This window comes from Acanthaster planci, linkage group LG07, assembly GCF_054643075.1.
Source record: "Acanthaster planci isolate LZ-2023a linkage group LG07, COTS_SCS, whole genome shotgun sequence".
Classification (NCBI taxonomy): domain Eukaryota; kingdom Metazoa; phylum Echinodermata; class Asteroidea; order Valvatida; family Acanthasteridae; genus Acanthaster; species Acanthaster planci.
Window position 1 is genome coordinate 15,969,311 of NC_141783.1, and position 19,131 is coordinate 15,988,441.

Below are 19,131 nucleotides of genomic sequence, written 5' to 3' on the forward strand. Positions count from 1 at the left end.
TGTATCTGCTATGCAACATATGTCAGAACCTGCAAATATATCTGCTATGCAACATAATGCCTGCAGATACATCTGTTAAGCAAGCTTTACCTGTAGACATATCTGGTAAGCAAAAAATAGCTTGAAAATAACAAGGCACTATCCATTTGGTTATCAAGGGGTTCTTACGTCATCAAAGGTATTTTGTCTTCATTAAAAATCAAAGCTAAAATCTGTGTTTGCTAAGAGAGCTGACGAACCCTGGTATTTTAATCACAAGAGACAAAAATCACCCCGATTTGGCTTTGGTCCAACTCATCGCCATGGTAATTGAGTCTCAGCAGGCCAATTGGATGAGCCTTGAGATCTTTCTCCTCCTGGAGGGCAGGGCTCATCACTGCCAGAAATAGCCTCCACTTTGCACGACTGTCTGCTGTTTTGCCTCCAACCTGGCTAATCGCTTTGTCTGCTTGTTATTACAGTGCAGTGTGAAAGTCCAAAAGTGGATGCTATTAAAGGTTCACTGGAAAGACAGGACTGGATTTTTCTCATCATGCTTTTTCATCTATGTAGAGGCAGCCATAATTTATGTGAGTGGCCAACTGAACAAGTTGACTTCCTGGAAAGTTATTCTCTGAAGGATACTTATCTCTGGCCTAATTAAAGGCGACCTTATTGCACAGCGGATGCAGCCAAAATGACAGCTACATATTTCAGAAGTTTGCCTCGAAGGAGCTAATGTTCAAGGAATTGTATCGACAAAAATAGAACTGAAATTTGTTTGCCGCATGTTAGTCATTAATGACGGAAGGATAGAACTTCTCGCATCGCAATCATCCCATCCCCTAAAAAAAGAAATTGTTTCATTCATATGTACGAGGAGTGCATTTAAATTTCAATGTGTGTGTTGTTAAAAGATGACAGAAAAACTCCCCAAAAGCCTTAAAAACAACAAAATCTACTAAATTCAAAATTCAATTTTATCTACTCTGAGGCTTTGACCTTTCAACCAAACAACAGCCGTATGTAGAGAGAGTTGTGACATGAGTTCCTGTATGTCATTTTGTTTCCAAAGTTGGCTGTTAAGCGTGGGGTTTCACTAATCGATTGGAAAATGGCAAAAGCCAAAGTACGTGTAGGACTGATTTACACTGTACATGCATGTGCAAATACACCACCAATAAAGGTGCACTTTGGAACCAAAGTGGCTTCTTATCTGAAGATGTCACAACTCTCTCTACATATGGCTCTGGGAGAAAAGCCATCTGGAAAGAAAGTACTTTTCATCTTGTTACTTGTGACCGGGCTAGTCTAGACTGGACTACATGAAGGTCTCAACTGTATCCTCATAAGGAGTGAGTGCACGATAAACCAGTGCGTGTATGACTGAGGGAGACGTGACTGGTACACATGGCGATGAACAAACTCCACCGCATGACTTGATGAGAAAAATGCTAAACTGTGGAATTCAGGCTTATATCCTTTCTCCAACAACAACTTCAGAGGAAGGTATTCAGAGCATTACCAAGGGCACGTGCCATAGCCTGTTGAGCACAGAGATGCACCTTCTGCTGGAAAGCCCGACTGTCTTTGATTTCTACAGTACACACAGTTGCCACAGATTCATTGCCCGACATAGGACACAAAGGAAACTGGACTTCTTGCACTGTTTCAGAATACTGGCTTCCAGCAGTCTGAGGGACAAATGCCCTATTTCAAAACTGATATGGTTCAGAGGATACCCAAGACATGTTGTTCAAAGACTTTTGCATTATGCTAAAATGCTTACTGAACCATTTTAAGCTGAGAAGCTGGTACAAGTGATTTCTACATTTGTAACTTATTTCTTAGTCCCTTTTAAATTGACATGTATTTTAAAAAAGTCAAAACAATGGAGAGAAAAAAAAACTCAAACCCCCTAAGTAGTCATATGTAATAAAAAACCTAACATTCTTGCAATCTCTTGCCCTCACAGGGCATCCAACATTGTTACTGAAACCCCAACTATTCAAAGAAATCCTAAAAATACGCTCTACAACTGAACATCACTAGTCCAGTTACCAGAGCACAAGATACCAACTATTTTGATAGATACATGTACATATATCTTAGGTCAGTTAGCCAACATTGTCGTGTGACTGAAATGGAAGGAATTCCTCTTGTTTCCAGGATTTTTTTCAATCGACCCTTGCTTTCTGTTACTTCCTCTAAAATGCTTTCTTTCCATGTATTAGTCAATGGTGTCGTGGGGACCATTCTCTTAATACTGTCATATTCCAGGTTTTTTTTCATAAAACTTTCTGAAACATTTTGGAAAATGCTATAGGGTGATCCACGGGTATTTCTATCGGGGGTTACAAATGCAAGGGCTGCTGGAATTCTTAAAAGCTGCGAACTCTCTTTTATGAGAAGAAACACATCCTCATAGGAGAGGAAGACAGTTCTCAGTTAAAATACCATCACATTCACAATATTTCATCAAGGTCTTGGGATGAGTGGTCAGGTAAATACATGGGATCTTCATTTCCAGACCTCAAAGGGAAAAAAAGCAAAAGTGCTTGTGATTTACAACATGTCCTTCTAAGTGGCTGAAACAAAAGTTAGCATTACAAAAAAAAACCTGGTATGGTCAAAGGCAGTTGTCATGGCTATATGTATACCCATTGCTGCATATTCTTATGTCAATGTACAACACAGACTGCTAGTGGGGAGTCTGATGGACTCACCCTGACTTTAGAGGGCACCCTTTACAAGTCTTCTACAGAGCTGTGTACAGAGAGAGCAGCATCAGCTTCAGATATTGGAAAGAAAATGGCTGTTCAATATTTGTATACCAGATAGCTTGCAGCTACTGAATACAACAGTCCGTGCACACTGGCGCATACACCTCTCAGTTTGTTTCCAACAATGACACTTATGTTGCAACTCTCTCTATAAATGACTCTAGTCTTCTCTAGAGCTATTTTATTGGAAGAGTTGTGGTAAAACTCAAGGTAACGAACCAAATTAATGGCAACCACCTATTTTCTGCACAGTGGGGTTACATCACTTACAGAATGTAAGCCATAAGCTAAATAATCCTTGGCAAGCTAATGGATTCAAGAGGGATTCTGCAGAAGGGGAGGGGGGCGTTAAATTGATCAAAAGGTCACTAACCTCCTTGTCGCAAGTTGCTAAGTAGACGTAGCACTTGAACTGCTTAGATATAGTACATGTTGTGTCACTGAAACATGCAACATGACAAAACATTTTAAGACATTAAACTATCATTACATTTTGCTGCAGTGAATGCTCTAGTTAAACAATAGCTTATAAATGACAGCTCTTCTTGTATTACAGGCCAACTATCTGTCTTCAACATGAGACAGATTTTCACGGAGCTCTAATATTTCTGTTTCAAAATCATGACAGATAATTTCATGCCAGTCTATCTGTTCTTTACAGAAAGTAAAAGCAGTCGCCAGCCAGTTTGTACCACCGAAATCTCAGTTTTACTGCACTGATCGAGAGAATCTAGAATTGAAGGTGCTGATTTCCTTATTTAAGTTGAGATAATCTCATCAATCTCAACGTATACATTTGCCTAGAGCTTTCTTTATGGCTACCGCGACTACTGAGTGTTTTATCTGAGTCAGAAAAAATACGACCAACTCGATTTCTGAGTTGGGTGGGTTGCGTATAAATTTTGGTACAGTGCTGCAACAGTGCAAGTCCGAGTCACAGACACAAAAACTGTGACTCGTTTGGACACGACATTGAGTCTGAGTGTATATACAACCGTAGTCCAGACACAGAGCATCAACTCACCCTGCAACGTATGCAAAGTAGAGAAGTGCATCAACCCGGCGACCACAGGATGAGATCTCGGGGTAGCAGTGTTTCATGACGACACGATCCCCGTCTGAAGACTCCCAGGTAATCAGATTGGTCTCTCCCAGTTCCAAGTACACATCCTGGAGGTGCATGTACATGTACGCCACTCACCAGGGTGAGGATATTTCAGCCATGCACCCCAAAACAACACACTACCCCCTTGGCAGTCAATGCATCAGGTTTAAACATGCACCCCCTAGAAACACATCAGCTTGGCATTCTCATCCCAAGTTTATGCAACCCAAACTCTCGCTAATGACATGCCAGAATAAGTAAGTGCCTCAAATATTGATCTGCAGCTCAGAATTTCTGAATAATTGTGAAATACAGAGTGATGTCCTGATCCCAATGATCTGCAGGTTATAACATCAAGAGAGGCTATCTGCAAGCTCATGTCAAAACAATCATTCAGACACTCCCAAGCGGCCGTCAAATGCTAGTCTATGTTCTCTCAATCCATGACTTACAAGTCGTCCTCTTAATCCTTCTTCCCTTTTTTCCTCTCTTGCTTTTAAAATCAGAGCATCTTTGCATTTAGGAGTCAAAGAGTCGTCAAAGTTAATTTTTATCATGCCACATACACAGACATCTTACCTTATATGTCTGTAGGAAACGACAGATTCAGCAAATGCCATGAAGGAAAATCAAACACAAAGAGACAAAATCACGAAGGGCTCAAACACATCAATATTCACAATGTGAAACAATTCTCTAGGCTAAAGACACTGTTATTTTTACCCAATGACAACATGCACATATCTGTATTAGATGAGAGTAGCCCTGACATCCGGGCCCGTTGCCAAAGGGAGGGGGGGACGAGGGAGCCGAGGCCCCTCCAGTGGGACGGTGCCCCCCCCTAAGTAAAAAGCATAACCATGAAATATATATTTTGTTCCTGTGATGTGCCCTCCCCAAGCTGATACAGTAGCCCCCCTTAACGCCAGAAGCTGGCAATGGGGCTGCTGACACCAGACCACTGCAGAGGTGCATGTACATGTAACAGTGGCTTGTGGGAGGTTTGTCCCTGATTGCATAGTACGCAGCAACAGTATATTTAAGGAAGTTCACCTTGGAATGCACAAGTGTGAAAGAAAGGAATCCGACTACTTGATCAAATCAAACTTCACCATGCAAATATGGCAAATTTAAAGGTGAAATCTTGTGAAGTTTGTGGACATAAACAATGGCTGGCAGCATTTTCCACTTTACTTAACAAATGTCAACATGGCAGAAACTGGATGATTTGCAGCAGCACTCTGGTCTTTTGGCTCTTTTGAGTTCCCTCCTGTAAATCAATCATGTTTCAACATCTACAAGTTGGCACTTATTTTTTTGGCTTAAGTCTGCATTCTCTGTTTGAAAAATGTGTTCCCGTTCTTTTTCCTGGCAATCTGGATGTGAACCTCATTCTTAAAACTGATTACAACATAAGAATGACAAAGGAAAAGAATTAACACTAACCGTCGGGTTACGGCCTTGTTCTTGAAGTACTTTCAAGATAGCACCTTCAATGACTGAGGTCCCACCCTCCTGAATACATGTAGGACACAAATGGCTCAATTTTAATCTTAAAACATGCATGTACATACAATGCCGTCTTGTTCAGCATCTGCACTAAAAATGCAAAAAGGCAAGCTGGATACAAAACAAATACACAGCAAAAACTTGCCCAGATTTTGAGTTCAACTTGCAAATTGAAATTCTTGAGATAGAGCTCAAACAAAACTTGAACTTTATTGAATCACTGTTCAAAATGCAAAAACTGAATTCCAACTGCCTTACCTTGCCAACATCTGTGCACCCTACATACTTCACTTTATGAACAGAACTGAAACAGATAAAAAAAAAAAGAACTAGGTTTCTGGCATTTGTGAAACATGATTTTTTACAAAAGGTTATTCTGATCCCAAATGAAACTGAAAAGTGACAGAAAATATTGAACAGGCAAATTGACTTAAAATTTTTGCATCACGAAGGGAACTTGCAAAAAACCGGCGACAAACCAATCCTTGACAGGGACGCACACCCACAGCTAGATTGGAAATCAGCAGACAAGAAGGTCGTCCAAACCAACTGGAAAGGTCGTCCAGAGTGTGGCGGACAATCAAATTACAAAAGGGATTGCAATCTGACTCTGTTCATTCCCTATACAGTTACCGGCCAGGCCCGGAGCTTGGCGACAAAATATCAATAAAACATCATTTGCTGTCTGTTTGGCTTTCATTACAATGAGAGCCTCCCGAGCTATCCTGGATCAGATTGCTGCAATAAATTTAGCAAAGTTATGGATGGCTACAAAAAAAAAAAAAAAAAAACCAGCCGGCAGAGTTTCCTTTGTTTTGTCATATTTTTAAAGATTCACTGCATTGTAATTTCATGGGGAATTGTCTTTTGGCATTTTGAGGATACCACAGAATTTACAGTCAATATTGTTTACTGTTGGGGAAAGACTTACACTGATAAAGCTCACAGAAATTGGTTACTTTAATTGAAAGGACATGTACCTCTATGCAAATGCCATCTTCCCCCCAAACCAAAGAAATTTATCTTAGAAGACCTTTCCCTCTACTTCCTCAACATAATGCACCTTTGACAGACTATTTTCCAGAGGACCTTACATACGTGTTCATGTAAAGATGGAGTAGGTCCGGTAAAAAGCCACAGGGTGAAAATTTACACTTCGAAACGCACCCAAGGTGGTGAAAATTTGCCCTCAGAAGATAAAATTACAAACCCTTGTGTCTGGCAAACAAGAAACACGATACCCTGTTCAATCAAATAAAATGCCATACTGGTAACAGTCCAAGGTGGGTGATATTTTAGCTGTGTGTCTGTCAGGCTAGTAGCTGGAGGGAAAACGGGAAAGTCAAACTACCTATGAACGGGTAGTTCTGAGCGTGCATTTGGACCTCATGTACTATACACCCCTAATCATGCTGAATTCAACTAGAGCCTGAATATAGTCAGTGGTCCCTGGTGGTTAGGGTTTGATTGAAAAGGCGAAAGGCGAAACTTTAAGTCAGTGATAACCTTTGGTAATATTTGCCTTGATTTAAAAAAAAAGGATGAAGAATCAAGTGTACGTGAAGGGGCAGGGAATGGGGATGGAACCTGATCTTTCCAAACCACGAACCATGAAAAATTAAAAAGGGGAGGGGAGCTGACACGTGTTGGAGAGGGGGAATTACCAGAGGGTTCTCAGTCCAGGGCCGAAAAAGTTTGAAAGTGGGTTAAGTACTGGTAGGTGTAAAAGTACCGGAAATATGGGGTATTAAAAATATGTGCGCGGGGGATCTAACTAAAAACATACTGAACATCAATGGCTAAAGACAGAGTATCCTACCCCTCTTTCTGATAAACTAAATTGTACTGTTGAAAGGCTCTGGCCTTCATTTGGCATGTGAAAGTGTGAACACTTGTGTTGGTTTTCTTGTGTGGCTGGCGATGGCTTACCAGCAAAAGGATATGTATAATCTGGCAACACATGATGCGCCATGCTAGCTTCACGTCGATCATCCGTAAAGAGTAAGTAACATTAGTCCCCAATACAACATCCATCGCTTTTTTTTTGCTAGCCAGAGTCACTTGAACTTATAATTCACACATCCATTCTTTGATTTTACATTTTCACCACTTTCAACTTCCATTTTGACATGTTTAGAAGACAAAACTGAACTCAATGCCCAACTGTGATCCGTGAAATGATGCCCATGTGTTGTTAATCCACAATATTGTATACATGTACATGCTGCATCCAGCCGCTCACCAGACCATTTGATGCACGGGCATAACTGGTTCCATGTTTGGCCATCTAAAATGAACTCGAGTTATGTGCGAACTGGTGAAAGTCAGCTCCTCGTAAACTGGATTTTTGCATATGCGTATATCAAACGATGGTGCTTGTACAATACCCATACCATGTGTATTAAGAGACAGAACAGGCAGACTTAAAGAGTTAGTCTCCTGAAAAAAACAGGTGAAACGACACACACTGACCTTCCATTTAGTCTGTGGGAAATATCTTGCTCATCTTTATTTTGGGATGACTTCTTCTTTTGGTTTAGATCTCTATCGATAGGCATCGTGAAGCCCTCAAACTCATCCCTCAAAACGGAGAGGTGGTCCTTCACGTTGTAGAAGACCTTTCCATTTCGCAAATGGCACTTTTCGAAAGCAAAGAAAAGTTCAGCTTGATTGTGATAATGGAGTTCATTTTCTGCAGTAAGCATCACAAGTTGACTACTGGAGATGAGTCTGACTGAATTTGTCACTAACACTCAATAGACTGTACACATCTGTCGGCAATCTTGAATTGAAAGTGAGGTACATCTTTTCATTTAGGAAACACGATCGTTAAAATGATAGTGATGAAATAAAACTTCTGTACAAATTCATGTCAGTTTTTGTTTAGAATTTTTAAAAATTTGTGATAAATTATATCTAAATGTTTTAAACAACATTCAACATTAAAAAAAGAAAGCGAGGTTTGGAACCCAAATAGTCTAACACCATCCCACTGAACAGATTACATTAAATATGATAGATTCGGGGAATGAAATAAAAAAATGGCTTCCCTGTGACTATAAAGGACTGTTGATTTTAGCTCCTTGAAATGCTGGAGAAATCCATCTATTTTGAAGAGTTCAGTTAAGAGTGAGGTGTCTTTGCACTTGACGTTTTTCTCTCAATTCACTCAGAAGACACTAAATGAACAGATTTTTAATGATTTATGTATTTTACATTAATAAAACAGAAATCTGGCCGCATTTACAAATGCATCAATTCCACACATGAAAATGATGACACCCTGAAAGCCAACTGCGCTGTTTCTCGATTATTTTCTGAGGTTAAAGAATCACCAACACTGTTACAGAACAATCGGAGGTGTCTGTTCTCTGAACAAAGGAATGATCATACCTTTATTACTGATATGTAAATTGGCCACCCCTCGTGCTGCTTAAGTAACGAGGGAATCTGTGCAGAAAAACAGATGGAAAGAAAGAAACGGCATGAAGCATTTGCATTGTTTTCTTCACCGGACCTCTCTCCTTATGTCCTATTTTCATGTTTCAGCCAACACAGGATGAGATTGCTCATTCTGTTTTAGCCAGGACATGTGAACACGATCTGGCAGTCTGTACAAACAGCGATGGCTGACGAGTGGTTAAACTGCCTCGTGAGCCCTGAGTCACTGCCGGCAGATATTTCTGCCTGCTAATCCTCACATTTGTTCTGTGCACACGGGCAAAGTCACCCAGGTCTGTGGAGGCCTGATAGCGTGTTGAACTTGATCCTACAACTGTTGTTTAAACGACTACTTGAAGTGAACATTTGTGGCGTTTGGCGGTGTATCAAAAGTCAAAATGGATGGCCAAATTAATGACCATCCACAAGTGGCTGAATAGATGTACGTGTATATCATCGCACAGGTGAACGCAATCCCTAAATGGATAACGAGGAAAAATCATAAACAGCAGAACCGTCATTAGGTTTAGAGTAATGCTCTTACCCTGCTCCCTTTCTTACTGCCATAGAGAGATTCCCCATAGAGTTCATCCAGGATGTCACCAGGCTCTATCCTGTCCTGTACAAATGAAAAAATATATTGATTGTTTCTTGTAATGAAACCAAGGATTAGTGGCATAACTGGGGTACAGGTTGCGGGGGTGGGGGGCACTTAAGGGGTTCCGGTCAGTTAAAACACTGGACTATCATCATTTTGCCCCTCCTCTTATTTCTGATGGGGGGAAGGGCAGAGACCTCAAGCCCCCATACCTCACCCCCTGTCTTTGTTACGCCACTGCCAAGGATTCCTTACATGCACTCCAGGCACCGTTGCATACAAACCTGTGAGGGGGCAGTGAGAAGAAAAGTACAGTCCCAGCGGCTGTACACCGCAACTGAAGCCCTGGTATCTGCAGATTGATGGAGCTGATTTGAGCCTGCTGTCTTATTAAACAGGTTATTCAACCCAGTGTTGAATTTGAGTCCATCACAAGTCCCTGCAAGTCCTTGTAAGTCCATCACAAGTCACTCTGTCTTGAGCCAATTCACAAGCTATTCAAATGAACTGTGACAAACGCATTCTTTTGTCATTGTTCACCCTGTTACTTATGACTGGCCTTGTGGAGGGACTTGTGACTGGATTTGTGAAAGGACTTATGATGGACTCGATTCCAACACTGATTCAACCTCATGAGACAAGAGTTGGAAATCAATTGTTTGGGACTTTCTCACTCAGAAGCACTGTGGGGCAGGTTCGAGTGGCTACCATTAAATTGTCAACCACTAGTCAATTTTCCCTGGCTCCATGTGCACTACACTGAAGGTGCCAGGCAAAGCCAACTGGTGGCTGACATATGGGTGTCCTTTGAACTTGCCGATGGGTAACAGTGAGACTACTAGAGAGTACTTTATAATTACAATGACCACCCCATGGTAATCCTCTGACTTTGTCCATCCTGACTGGAAGCATCTCCTTCCGGACAAAGAGGGGAGAGGTTACACTTGTGGGGACTGCAGATTCAAACATAAATTGGTCGTGCTTGCTCAGCGCACCCGACTAAACCTGTGCACACAGATGGCAGGTTACTGCTGTGTGATAGCACACCAGCTCTTGTTGCACAGTGGGCAAATAATCCCATCTAGTCTGCCCACTGTGGGGGGGGGAGGAGGGAGTGAGGCCAGTACAGGATTGGTTCAATGATCCCCAGAGAAAACGGCCTTGGGGGGATTAATATCTCTGCTAAATGATGCGGCTTGGGATTATTAATGGGTGTAGTTGCTCACATTGTAGTGCTGCAGCAAGTAATTTCAGGTACCCAGTTCACTGCCAAATACTAAACTGGTTATCAAAGTGTGAATGAAGCATGAGAACTTGGACACTGAATGGTTAACACTCAAAAGCAAGATTACAAAATAAACGCAGATTGCTGATTCTCACAGTTCTGCCACAAATAAGTTTTTATGAGAAAGTACATGTACTTGAGAGGTACTCAGTTATGTATTGAGCCGGTACTTTCTCCTCTAAAACTTAATTTGTACACAATTGCCATGAAGTCATTATTTTGTTTTGCAGTGTTACCCTTGAACATTTACATACCATCCATTTTTTCCAGGTTTATTCATACCAAACCAACACGAAGCAGTCAAGCTGCCACTTGAAAAGTACTCTTCCACAACATCAGTTCAGAGTGACAGGAACCCATGATGCTATTTGAGTGACAACTGGTGGAAACTCAATTCCAACTCTTCTAACTCAAGTTACTCAACCAAGGCTATCACTACTCACTTTGTGGGCTGCTACACTGTCGGGCTTGACTTTGGCCACAAAGACCCGCTGCTTGATGTTTTTGATGATCACCCCTAGGTCCTTGGACGGAACAAACTCGTATTGCCGGTAGACAGGCAGGGTCCATGTCTCGTCGAGAAAACTTGCATTCTGAAAGGAGACATTAAAGTACATCAGATTCACCTTTTGAAAGTTATTCACAGTTTTCTATTAATAACTTCAATGAGTTCAGTTCCTGACTGACATTTCATCTTTCCCATGACATCATTGAGTATGATTTACCTTTATATTGAGTTCGAAATGGATTTCTGAGGCCCAGATTAGAAGTGATGTCAGCGATTCTGGGGAAACAAGTTCATGCAGGCAATGAGTCAGTTCTTTTAATGAACATTTTTTAATTATTGCTTACAAATGAAGTCAAAGTCAGGGTTCAATTGACAATTCTACTTTCCATTCCAAACAACATGTGGAGAACAACTTACCTACTAGAAGTTCACTTCCAATAATTGACATCAATGGGTCATACCATATCTGTGTATAAAGGAACAACCACAGCTGTTGAATTTGTGTCATTCCAAATTATTTGCTAGTAACAACTATACATGTACACTGTATGTTGGTACATGTACAGTAGCAATGAACAGCATCAGTTATGTTTAATAACACACAAAAAGTTGCCACCTTTAATGGGCTCGAATATGCAAACCAAACTGACCTCTGACATTCTGCAACCCAAGATATTACAGCCTCGTGGCATCAGCCGAGATGCATGGCTGACCATGCGTAACTCATCCACAAACAGTCTATACAATCAAGCGATACTATTTCAGCATGCACAGGGTACGTACACCATGTTTACCCTTTCCCCTGGTTTTACTGTTCAAATATTAATTATGATGCAGAGAAACCACAAACAGATGTTCACAACTATTGGTTGCCTTATTGACACGTTTGCTAACAAGCTGGCAATTATAAATTTGCATTACAGGGGTGAGATTTTGGAGAAAAATAAAATATCCACGAAATGAACACCGGAGGTTTTTGAGGGCCTCACAGCAGTGTAGGGTCTATGGTACATGAATACATTTGTGTTTGCCCCATAACACCCCTGAATTAAAATACCAATTTCTTGTGCTGTACATTACTTTTCAGATGACAAAACATCTTAATGGTACACTCAAGACTTTCAAGATGTTAAAAAGAGATTGTTCAAAATCCCGATGAAAAATTCTGAAATCAGGAAAACTCCTGACACATCTCATTCCTGGTCTCATTTTCGTTCCCAGCAAACTCTGTGGCAATTTATGCCACTGTAGGAAGCTTTCTAAACCCACCCAGACCAAGCTCTTTGCAGTAAAGCAATGGTGCATTTGTGTGAAACATCGAGGCCTATGCGAGACAATATTGAAGAGTTCGCTGTACTGTCTTATTCCACCAAAATGCCACAATGTGAATTTTGGCTTTTGTGTTTTACGGAGGCCTACACGTGACATTTTCCAAAATCTGAAAGCAATATCCCCATGCAGCATCCCCAAGTAGAAAAGAATAACAAGTAACCAATTTTATTTTCCAAATGGGGAGAGGGGTTCACACATGGAAACAAAATTCCTGGCTGCAAGAACCACAGTAAAGTCCAAAGAAAGATTTCATTATAACTTCAATACATGTGCCATCTTGTAAAAAAAAAGAATCATGTTCATGAATGTTTCTAGGTAGAGTAGAAATTTTAAGGTTGAGGTCTGAGTAAGGAGATTTGAGAGAGGTTCAAGAAGTTTGTCAGAGGTTCAGCTTTTAAAGAGATGGGGGTTAACCCTAACCCTTCTCAATCCTTCACCTGTTGGAGGACTGAGGAGTGTTAGGGTTGAACTTACTTCTAGCATCCGGCAGTTCTTGAGCAGATGCTCGATGGGGACGGCTAGAATCTTCTTGTGGAGGCAGATACGCAGCAGCAAACGACCACGCCCCTGATGCGTCCTCACCTAAAGCAGCCCAAAATCATCCCAATATTTTGAGTTAGTAGACAGTTTAGGCTGACCAACCACAGCCAAGAGGCCCAGCAATCCAAAGTAATGGGAGGAAAGGAACGCAACTCCTCCCTGCGTGTGGTTCTGGGCCAAAACTTTGAGGGTTTTGGAACTCTTTTCAGGAAGAAACCTTTTCAAGTACCCAACCTCTGTTAACTACTCCAATTTTTCAAAATTGTTTCTTTTTTAGTCAAGGGAAATGCTAAGATCTTATCAGTAAACATGTATGGTATCTTAGTGATTTTTGGTCATTCATATAACAAGAATGAACTGCATGTATCGGTACACTGGATGTAAAAGTTTACTTCTTCTTCATGTATCACAGTAAAACCAAGGCAATGCCTAATCACTCATCATAAACCAAGCATGAAAAAATCCCAATTGCAAAGCCTTTGAACTTACCAAAAATGTCCCTTTCATATCATCGAATGTTCAATGCATAATTTTAAACCTTCCGAAAAAGTTGCAGTTAAGCTATGCACAATGCCTCATGAGAGAGTTTCAAAAAATGAAATTCTTGTGCCCCTAGTATACATGCATGTAGCATAGCTCGTTCTGTGGGTATATATGCACATGTAGAATGGGATAGAATGAAACTGACGAAGCTACATGTACATTCCTCCATACATGAATACAATATGTACATGTACATGTACAATGTACTTAAGGCTATACTGGTATAAATGTGCATGTGCCACACTGCAGTACCGGATGGGTTAACGTTTCTAGTCTTTAAAAGGATGCATATATGGAATGTGCGAAAGATTATTAAAACTGAATAGTGCATGTACATGTATGTCACCAGTTCTCAAAGATTATAAAGGCCCCTTGTTACAAACATTCAAAATATACAGCTGTATTGAACTTGATTTGAGCTTCACTCTACCTTGGTGGATGACTTGCAGGCTTCAATGGCTAATGAGAACATAGGATGCAGCCTGCATAATGAGAAATGAGCAATGCGACAATGTAACGCCAGACTGGCAACACTGCAAAATCCATTACTAATACCAAGCTGTGAACGGTATGAACGAGAGCAGACGAAAGTGATATATATAGGTAGATGTATGCATGGTTATTCCATATGGCCACTTTACATGTAATTATTCTTTCTGATAAATACCGTAATGAACACACAGAAGAATTAAACAGAAACAAAATCCAAATGCAGACAGTATGATCGTTTGCACAGTACTGTGGCACTCTAATTTAGTGTAACCGAACCAAAGTGAAAAAACCTCACAGGCACTTCAGAAACGGTGTGGTGATTAGGTCCTAATAAGTTGGGTTCAAGCAGGTGGAAAATTATGACATCACAAGAGAAAACAGGCAAAACTGCAGGGACCAGATATGTATAAGGTTTGGGGTTCAGGGTTTGGTCAGTGTTATGGATGACACGTCCTGACAAAATGCTACATGTACATGTACCTGTGACAATTTCAATTTTCATTTATTTTTAATATGAAAGATACTTTTTCAGCATATTTTAATTTAAAAAGTGATTCTAAAAACTAATGACAGATCTTGAATTTATCACAAGTATTCTACTTACTGTCCAATTACACACACAGTTTAGGAAATACAAACCCCCCCAAAAAAATCAGGACAGAAAATACACATTAAAAGGAGAGCTAACAAGCCCTCGACTGCATTTCACATGTTTTTACATTATGAAAAGTGTTCCACAATTGGGACTCCCAGAATTTCTACAGCAACTGTCATAAGCAAGGGTAACCTGTATTGAAAAAGGATGTTTGAAAGCCATGCGTCTTCCAGTCAAACATGCCCATAAAAAGAGATCTTTCCATGCATTCCCCAGTACTTCAGTGACAACAGCCGGCTGACTCCCCCTTTGGTTCAAACTGTAACACTTTCTTTGTCAGTAGACACATAAATCATTGTGATCATTCAAAACTTCTAAGTGTGACAAATTCTATCAAAATATTCAGGGCGGCGAGACGAAATGTGACAAAACTATAGTCACTACCTCAAGCGGAAACATTTTCCATTTTACATGGAACCTTGGTTGTGTCTGGCCAGCTGACTATACATGTACCTGTAAGTACTGGATGGAAGAAGTGTTTTTTTTTAAGCCATATGGATGGGCATTTGGCAACAATTTAAGAATTTAGAAGGTCAAAAACATTCTTTGAAAGAGGCTATGCTCGGAACTGTGAGCAGCTTAGTGACTGGAGAGCCCTCAAAATCTTTTGAGATCAGGCGGTCTGTTTTTTTTTCCACCATAGCAAATGACTATTGCCCTTAAACACATGTATGGAAGACACAGTGCATTTAAGCAAATCAAATTTGATCTTTCTGATGTATCATTTCTTAAAGGGGCCATGTAATGGAATTATTTTACTTCAACTCTTGACACTGTACCTTTGGGTTTCAATTAACCTTTTTTCCACATCTGTTTTTCTATTTTAATGGAGTTTGAGGGGCTCTTTGGTTTAGTGCAAAGTAATGCAACTTTGCATATTCATGAGCAAATCTACATCATCTACATGTATGCAGTTAACCTTAAAATTGCATTGCTTTGTGCACAAACACATGCTGGATTCTTTTTATAGACCACAATCACAAATTTCCATTTACATGTAGATTCAGACAAACTCAGCAATAACTCTCGGGGTTCCAGCTGACATGCTTTAATGCAATGATAAGCACAATTCATTTTCCCCTCCAAAATTGCTGAGGATTATAACCAAAACTGAATGTATTCCCTGTATAACGACAATGGCCAATGACAGCTACAATCCCTGTCTGGCACTATCGCAATATCCAACCTAAATAAACCTTTGCTGTGATACCGTCTGTGCTTTCCATGAACCAACTGAATATGATGTATAATTACATGTATTTAAAAGATACCGTTATCGAAACCCCGATGACCATTATTTCTGGCAATTAATCAGGGTTTTTAATAGCAGTGGCCAAACGGGCTTTCCTGTTCATAAATTTTTATTGTCTCGACACAATACTCAGATCATGCAGTCTAGAAACCAAGTGAGATGAGGTGTGGCTTTCTGCTCCGCTGAGTAATGACAATACCAAAGCCTGAACCATTACGGCAGACGTCCTGGTACTGGTGATCAGATAGCAGACGCTGCTGTATTTTCGAGGGAACTTTTTTTTTCTTTTTTCGAGCCTTTTCAACATCTCCAAGGGAAAATAAAGGCCAGGAGGCCACTGGCTACAGTCTGGAGTTGCATGTACATTGTAGGTCTAGGTCTTTGATCATTGGGAATACACAGGGGCGTGCTGACCATTGACATAGCCAAAGCCCCAGAAGCCCATTTCAGACCCGTCCAAGCCAAATAATGTCCATATTATGTATACCTTTCACTTCCAGGAGAGGTGGTCAGAGACTCCATCCAACACCAGTAGTCCCGCTTGTACAAGCCAAACAAAGATCCAGGCTCTGAAGGCAGGAAGTAAAGTGAAGTATTAATGAGTCTGAAATGATAAATAATGTGGACTTCTGCAGGTTTTCTTCTCGTTTCTCAACAGCTGCAATACTAACCATTTTAAAATGGATTCAAATTTACTTCAAACTTATTTCTTCATAGATCCAGATACTGGTGATAGATTAATGGTTTTTAAAAAGGACCCGATTTCACAGGGCTCCCTATACCCGGCAAGATATGAGACGGAGGGGTACCCCCCTTACCTGTCCAATCCCTATACACACTGTAGACTACTGTTACCTAACACATCCCCCCTAGAAGTTTGTAAAGAATTCCTGAGATTCTGATCAAACAATGACAAACACAAAGGCGGGGGGCGTTCTCTTCGTCCCATATCTCGCTTCAAATGGGGACCCCAGGCATGTACTGTACTCAACAAATCTGTGTGGTTAGCAAAAATCTGTGCCAGTTGTGAACAACATTGCATCAAATACTGTCAAATGACGATTAGTAACCCGACTTCACACCGCAAATTTAGAACTCTCATAAATGTGTCCACTGCAATTCCCCAGTATTTAGACGGCAAAAACATGTCATGCAAGCAAACAGACTGGTGCATAAAGCAATCATTCTGGAACTGTGAGGGGTTTGAGTCTCCATTTCCATACATTTTCTCCATTTTCATGCAACCAAGTACAGTAACTTTCAACCTGTATGAAACATCAAACACGTGCCAGTTGAAATCATTTGGCTTTGACTTCGAGTTGAAAAGTTACAGAAACTCTGGCTGAAAAAAACAGAAGTGATAATTTACATGAAGCTGTAAATTTTGAATTTAGACCCCAAACCTAGGATGAGACAACGCTAAGAGATTTCCATCTTTGCTTTGAGGTGATTTGGGACAATTTTGTTGGATACAGAGCTGGTCCAGTTTCCTATACTCAGAGTCCAATTCTTGAACATTTTGTGCTCAGCAAACCCACCTGCTTGAACTGCTACATATAGCTCTATTATTCAAATTCAATTCAAATTCAAATCAGGTTTAATGCGAAACACCACCAAAGAAGAAGTCCAAGGACTTATACTCTTCAGGTTACATAAATAGTCAGAAAATAACTATTAAAAACATAAAATTAGAGTTGGTTCTTTAAAGCATTCTTGCCTGGAACCTCTCTCAATCCTCCCAAATCCTCCACTGTGCAGGAAACCAACAGCACACCTTTTGCACTGTCAAGAAGTGCTGACCCCTACATAATGTGCAACAGTGGTTGGGTTGTCCTATACATGTACCAGCCTAAATCTTTCAATCCAGAAATGTCCTGGTGGATCTGAGAGGGGTTACAGATTTTAGTCTGGCCCCCAGATGCTCACTTACTCTTGAGTCCTTTGCGGAGGATGCATTCCACGGTCTCACAGAGAACCTGAAGGTCTGAGTTGCTGTCCGCGATTGGCTGCTTGGCCTCCTTGAGCCTCAGCAGAACAGCTGCAGGACATGGGGGAAGATACAGACGATATGTGGTATTTTCAAGTCACTTTTTGCAGTGATTGTTGGTCAATATGCTTTGTATTTATAAGAGCACATTTGATGTTAGGCAAATATTTAAATTTATTTAGGAGATATTTCAGAAATGTTCACAACTCTCCCAGGTTTTGTGCCATTTGAAATTTTGAATGCCACTTTCTCTCTGAAATTGACATTATTTAAAATGTATCTGCCCATGATCTATGCACAATTGCTGATCTGCTAACTTTTGTAACAAAAGTACTGCCTACAATAGAATACACATATGATCACAAATTTCAAAGATTTTTCTGAAACACATTTAAATACACACCTCACTTTGATAAATGCCCTTCAATCACAGCCACTAAGGTGTCATACACATGTAGCAGATTTTTCAAATCTATGATTTGTCTATGAATATTTTATTTACAACTGAGTTTCCATAACCCTACTAGCACCATGAATAAAAAAGGCCATCATTCTTCCCATTTTCCCCTCCCTACAGCTGAGTACATGTACACTATACTCAAAGATCTGATGGTTACAGAAACCAAGTCCACATGTGAAATGATTTGTCAGTCGCAAATCACCATTTTCAACTGAAGCAAGCTCAAATTTCACACTATCCCATCTGGAGGTACTGGTATTTGTAACCCTGTTTTCCTTCCTCCATGGTATAGCACATTACTTGATCCTATTATTACACACCGTCCCAGTTTGGCATTTATGATCCGTGTCATGGAATGATTTATAATCCACGTGTCGTCTATCTATGGCAGATTTTGCTCTGAAAAACTTCAGTCCACTGTGTTCCACGCCTCTGCAACCCTATTTGGTACACTACTGGTTATTACATTGAACTTCATCAGTCAACTCTACTGTACTTTGACTGCTTGAATGTACATTGTACATGTACACAATCAGAATGTGAATGGCTGAACAATGACCGCTCTATTTACACTCACACAATACATGTAAGCCATGCCAAAAGTTGCAGTCTTTTCACAGTTCTGTTACAGAAGCAAATTCAGACTTTTAGTCCGGGGGGGG

At 40.5% G+C, this 19,131-nt stretch overlaps 1 protein-coding gene across 1 annotated transcript in view; it reads right to left on the minus strand.

Annotated features, from left to right (window-relative positions):
- Positions 1 to 19,131, minus strand: part of LOC110980329 (uncharacterized) — a 48,176-nt gene that overhangs the window by 25,164 nt on the left and 3,881 nt on the right. The window contains exons 2-16 of the mRNA XM_022236914.2: positions 17,953 to 18,060; positions 16,510 to 16,591; positions 14,054 to 14,105; positions 13,015 to 13,122; positions 11,626 to 11,674; positions 11,426 to 11,484; positions 11,144 to 11,293; positions 9,362 to 9,436; positions 8,770 to 8,826; positions 7,849 to 8,015; positions 5,635 to 5,680; positions 5,314 to 5,382; positions 4,447 to 4,455; positions 3,787 to 3,932; positions 3,136 to 3,202 (exon numbers count right to left, since the gene is read on the minus strand). Of these exons, the coding sequence (XP_022092606.2) occupies positions 3,136 to 3,202; positions 3,787 to 3,932; positions 4,447 to 4,455; positions 5,314 to 5,382; positions 5,635 to 5,680; positions 7,849 to 8,015; positions 8,770 to 8,826; positions 9,362 to 9,436; positions 11,144 to 11,293; positions 11,426 to 11,484; positions 11,626 to 11,674; positions 13,015 to 13,122; positions 14,054 to 14,105; positions 16,510 to 16,591; positions 17,953 to 18,060 (1,244 nt within the window). The remainder of the gene's footprint in view (positions 1 to 3,135; positions 3,203 to 3,786; positions 3,933 to 4,446; positions 4,456 to 5,313; positions 5,383 to 5,634; positions 5,681 to 7,848; positions 8,016 to 8,769; positions 8,827 to 9,361; positions 9,437 to 11,143; positions 11,294 to 11,425; positions 11,485 to 11,625; positions 11,675 to 13,014; positions 13,123 to 14,053; positions 14,106 to 16,509; positions 16,592 to 17,952; positions 18,061 to 19,131) is intronic.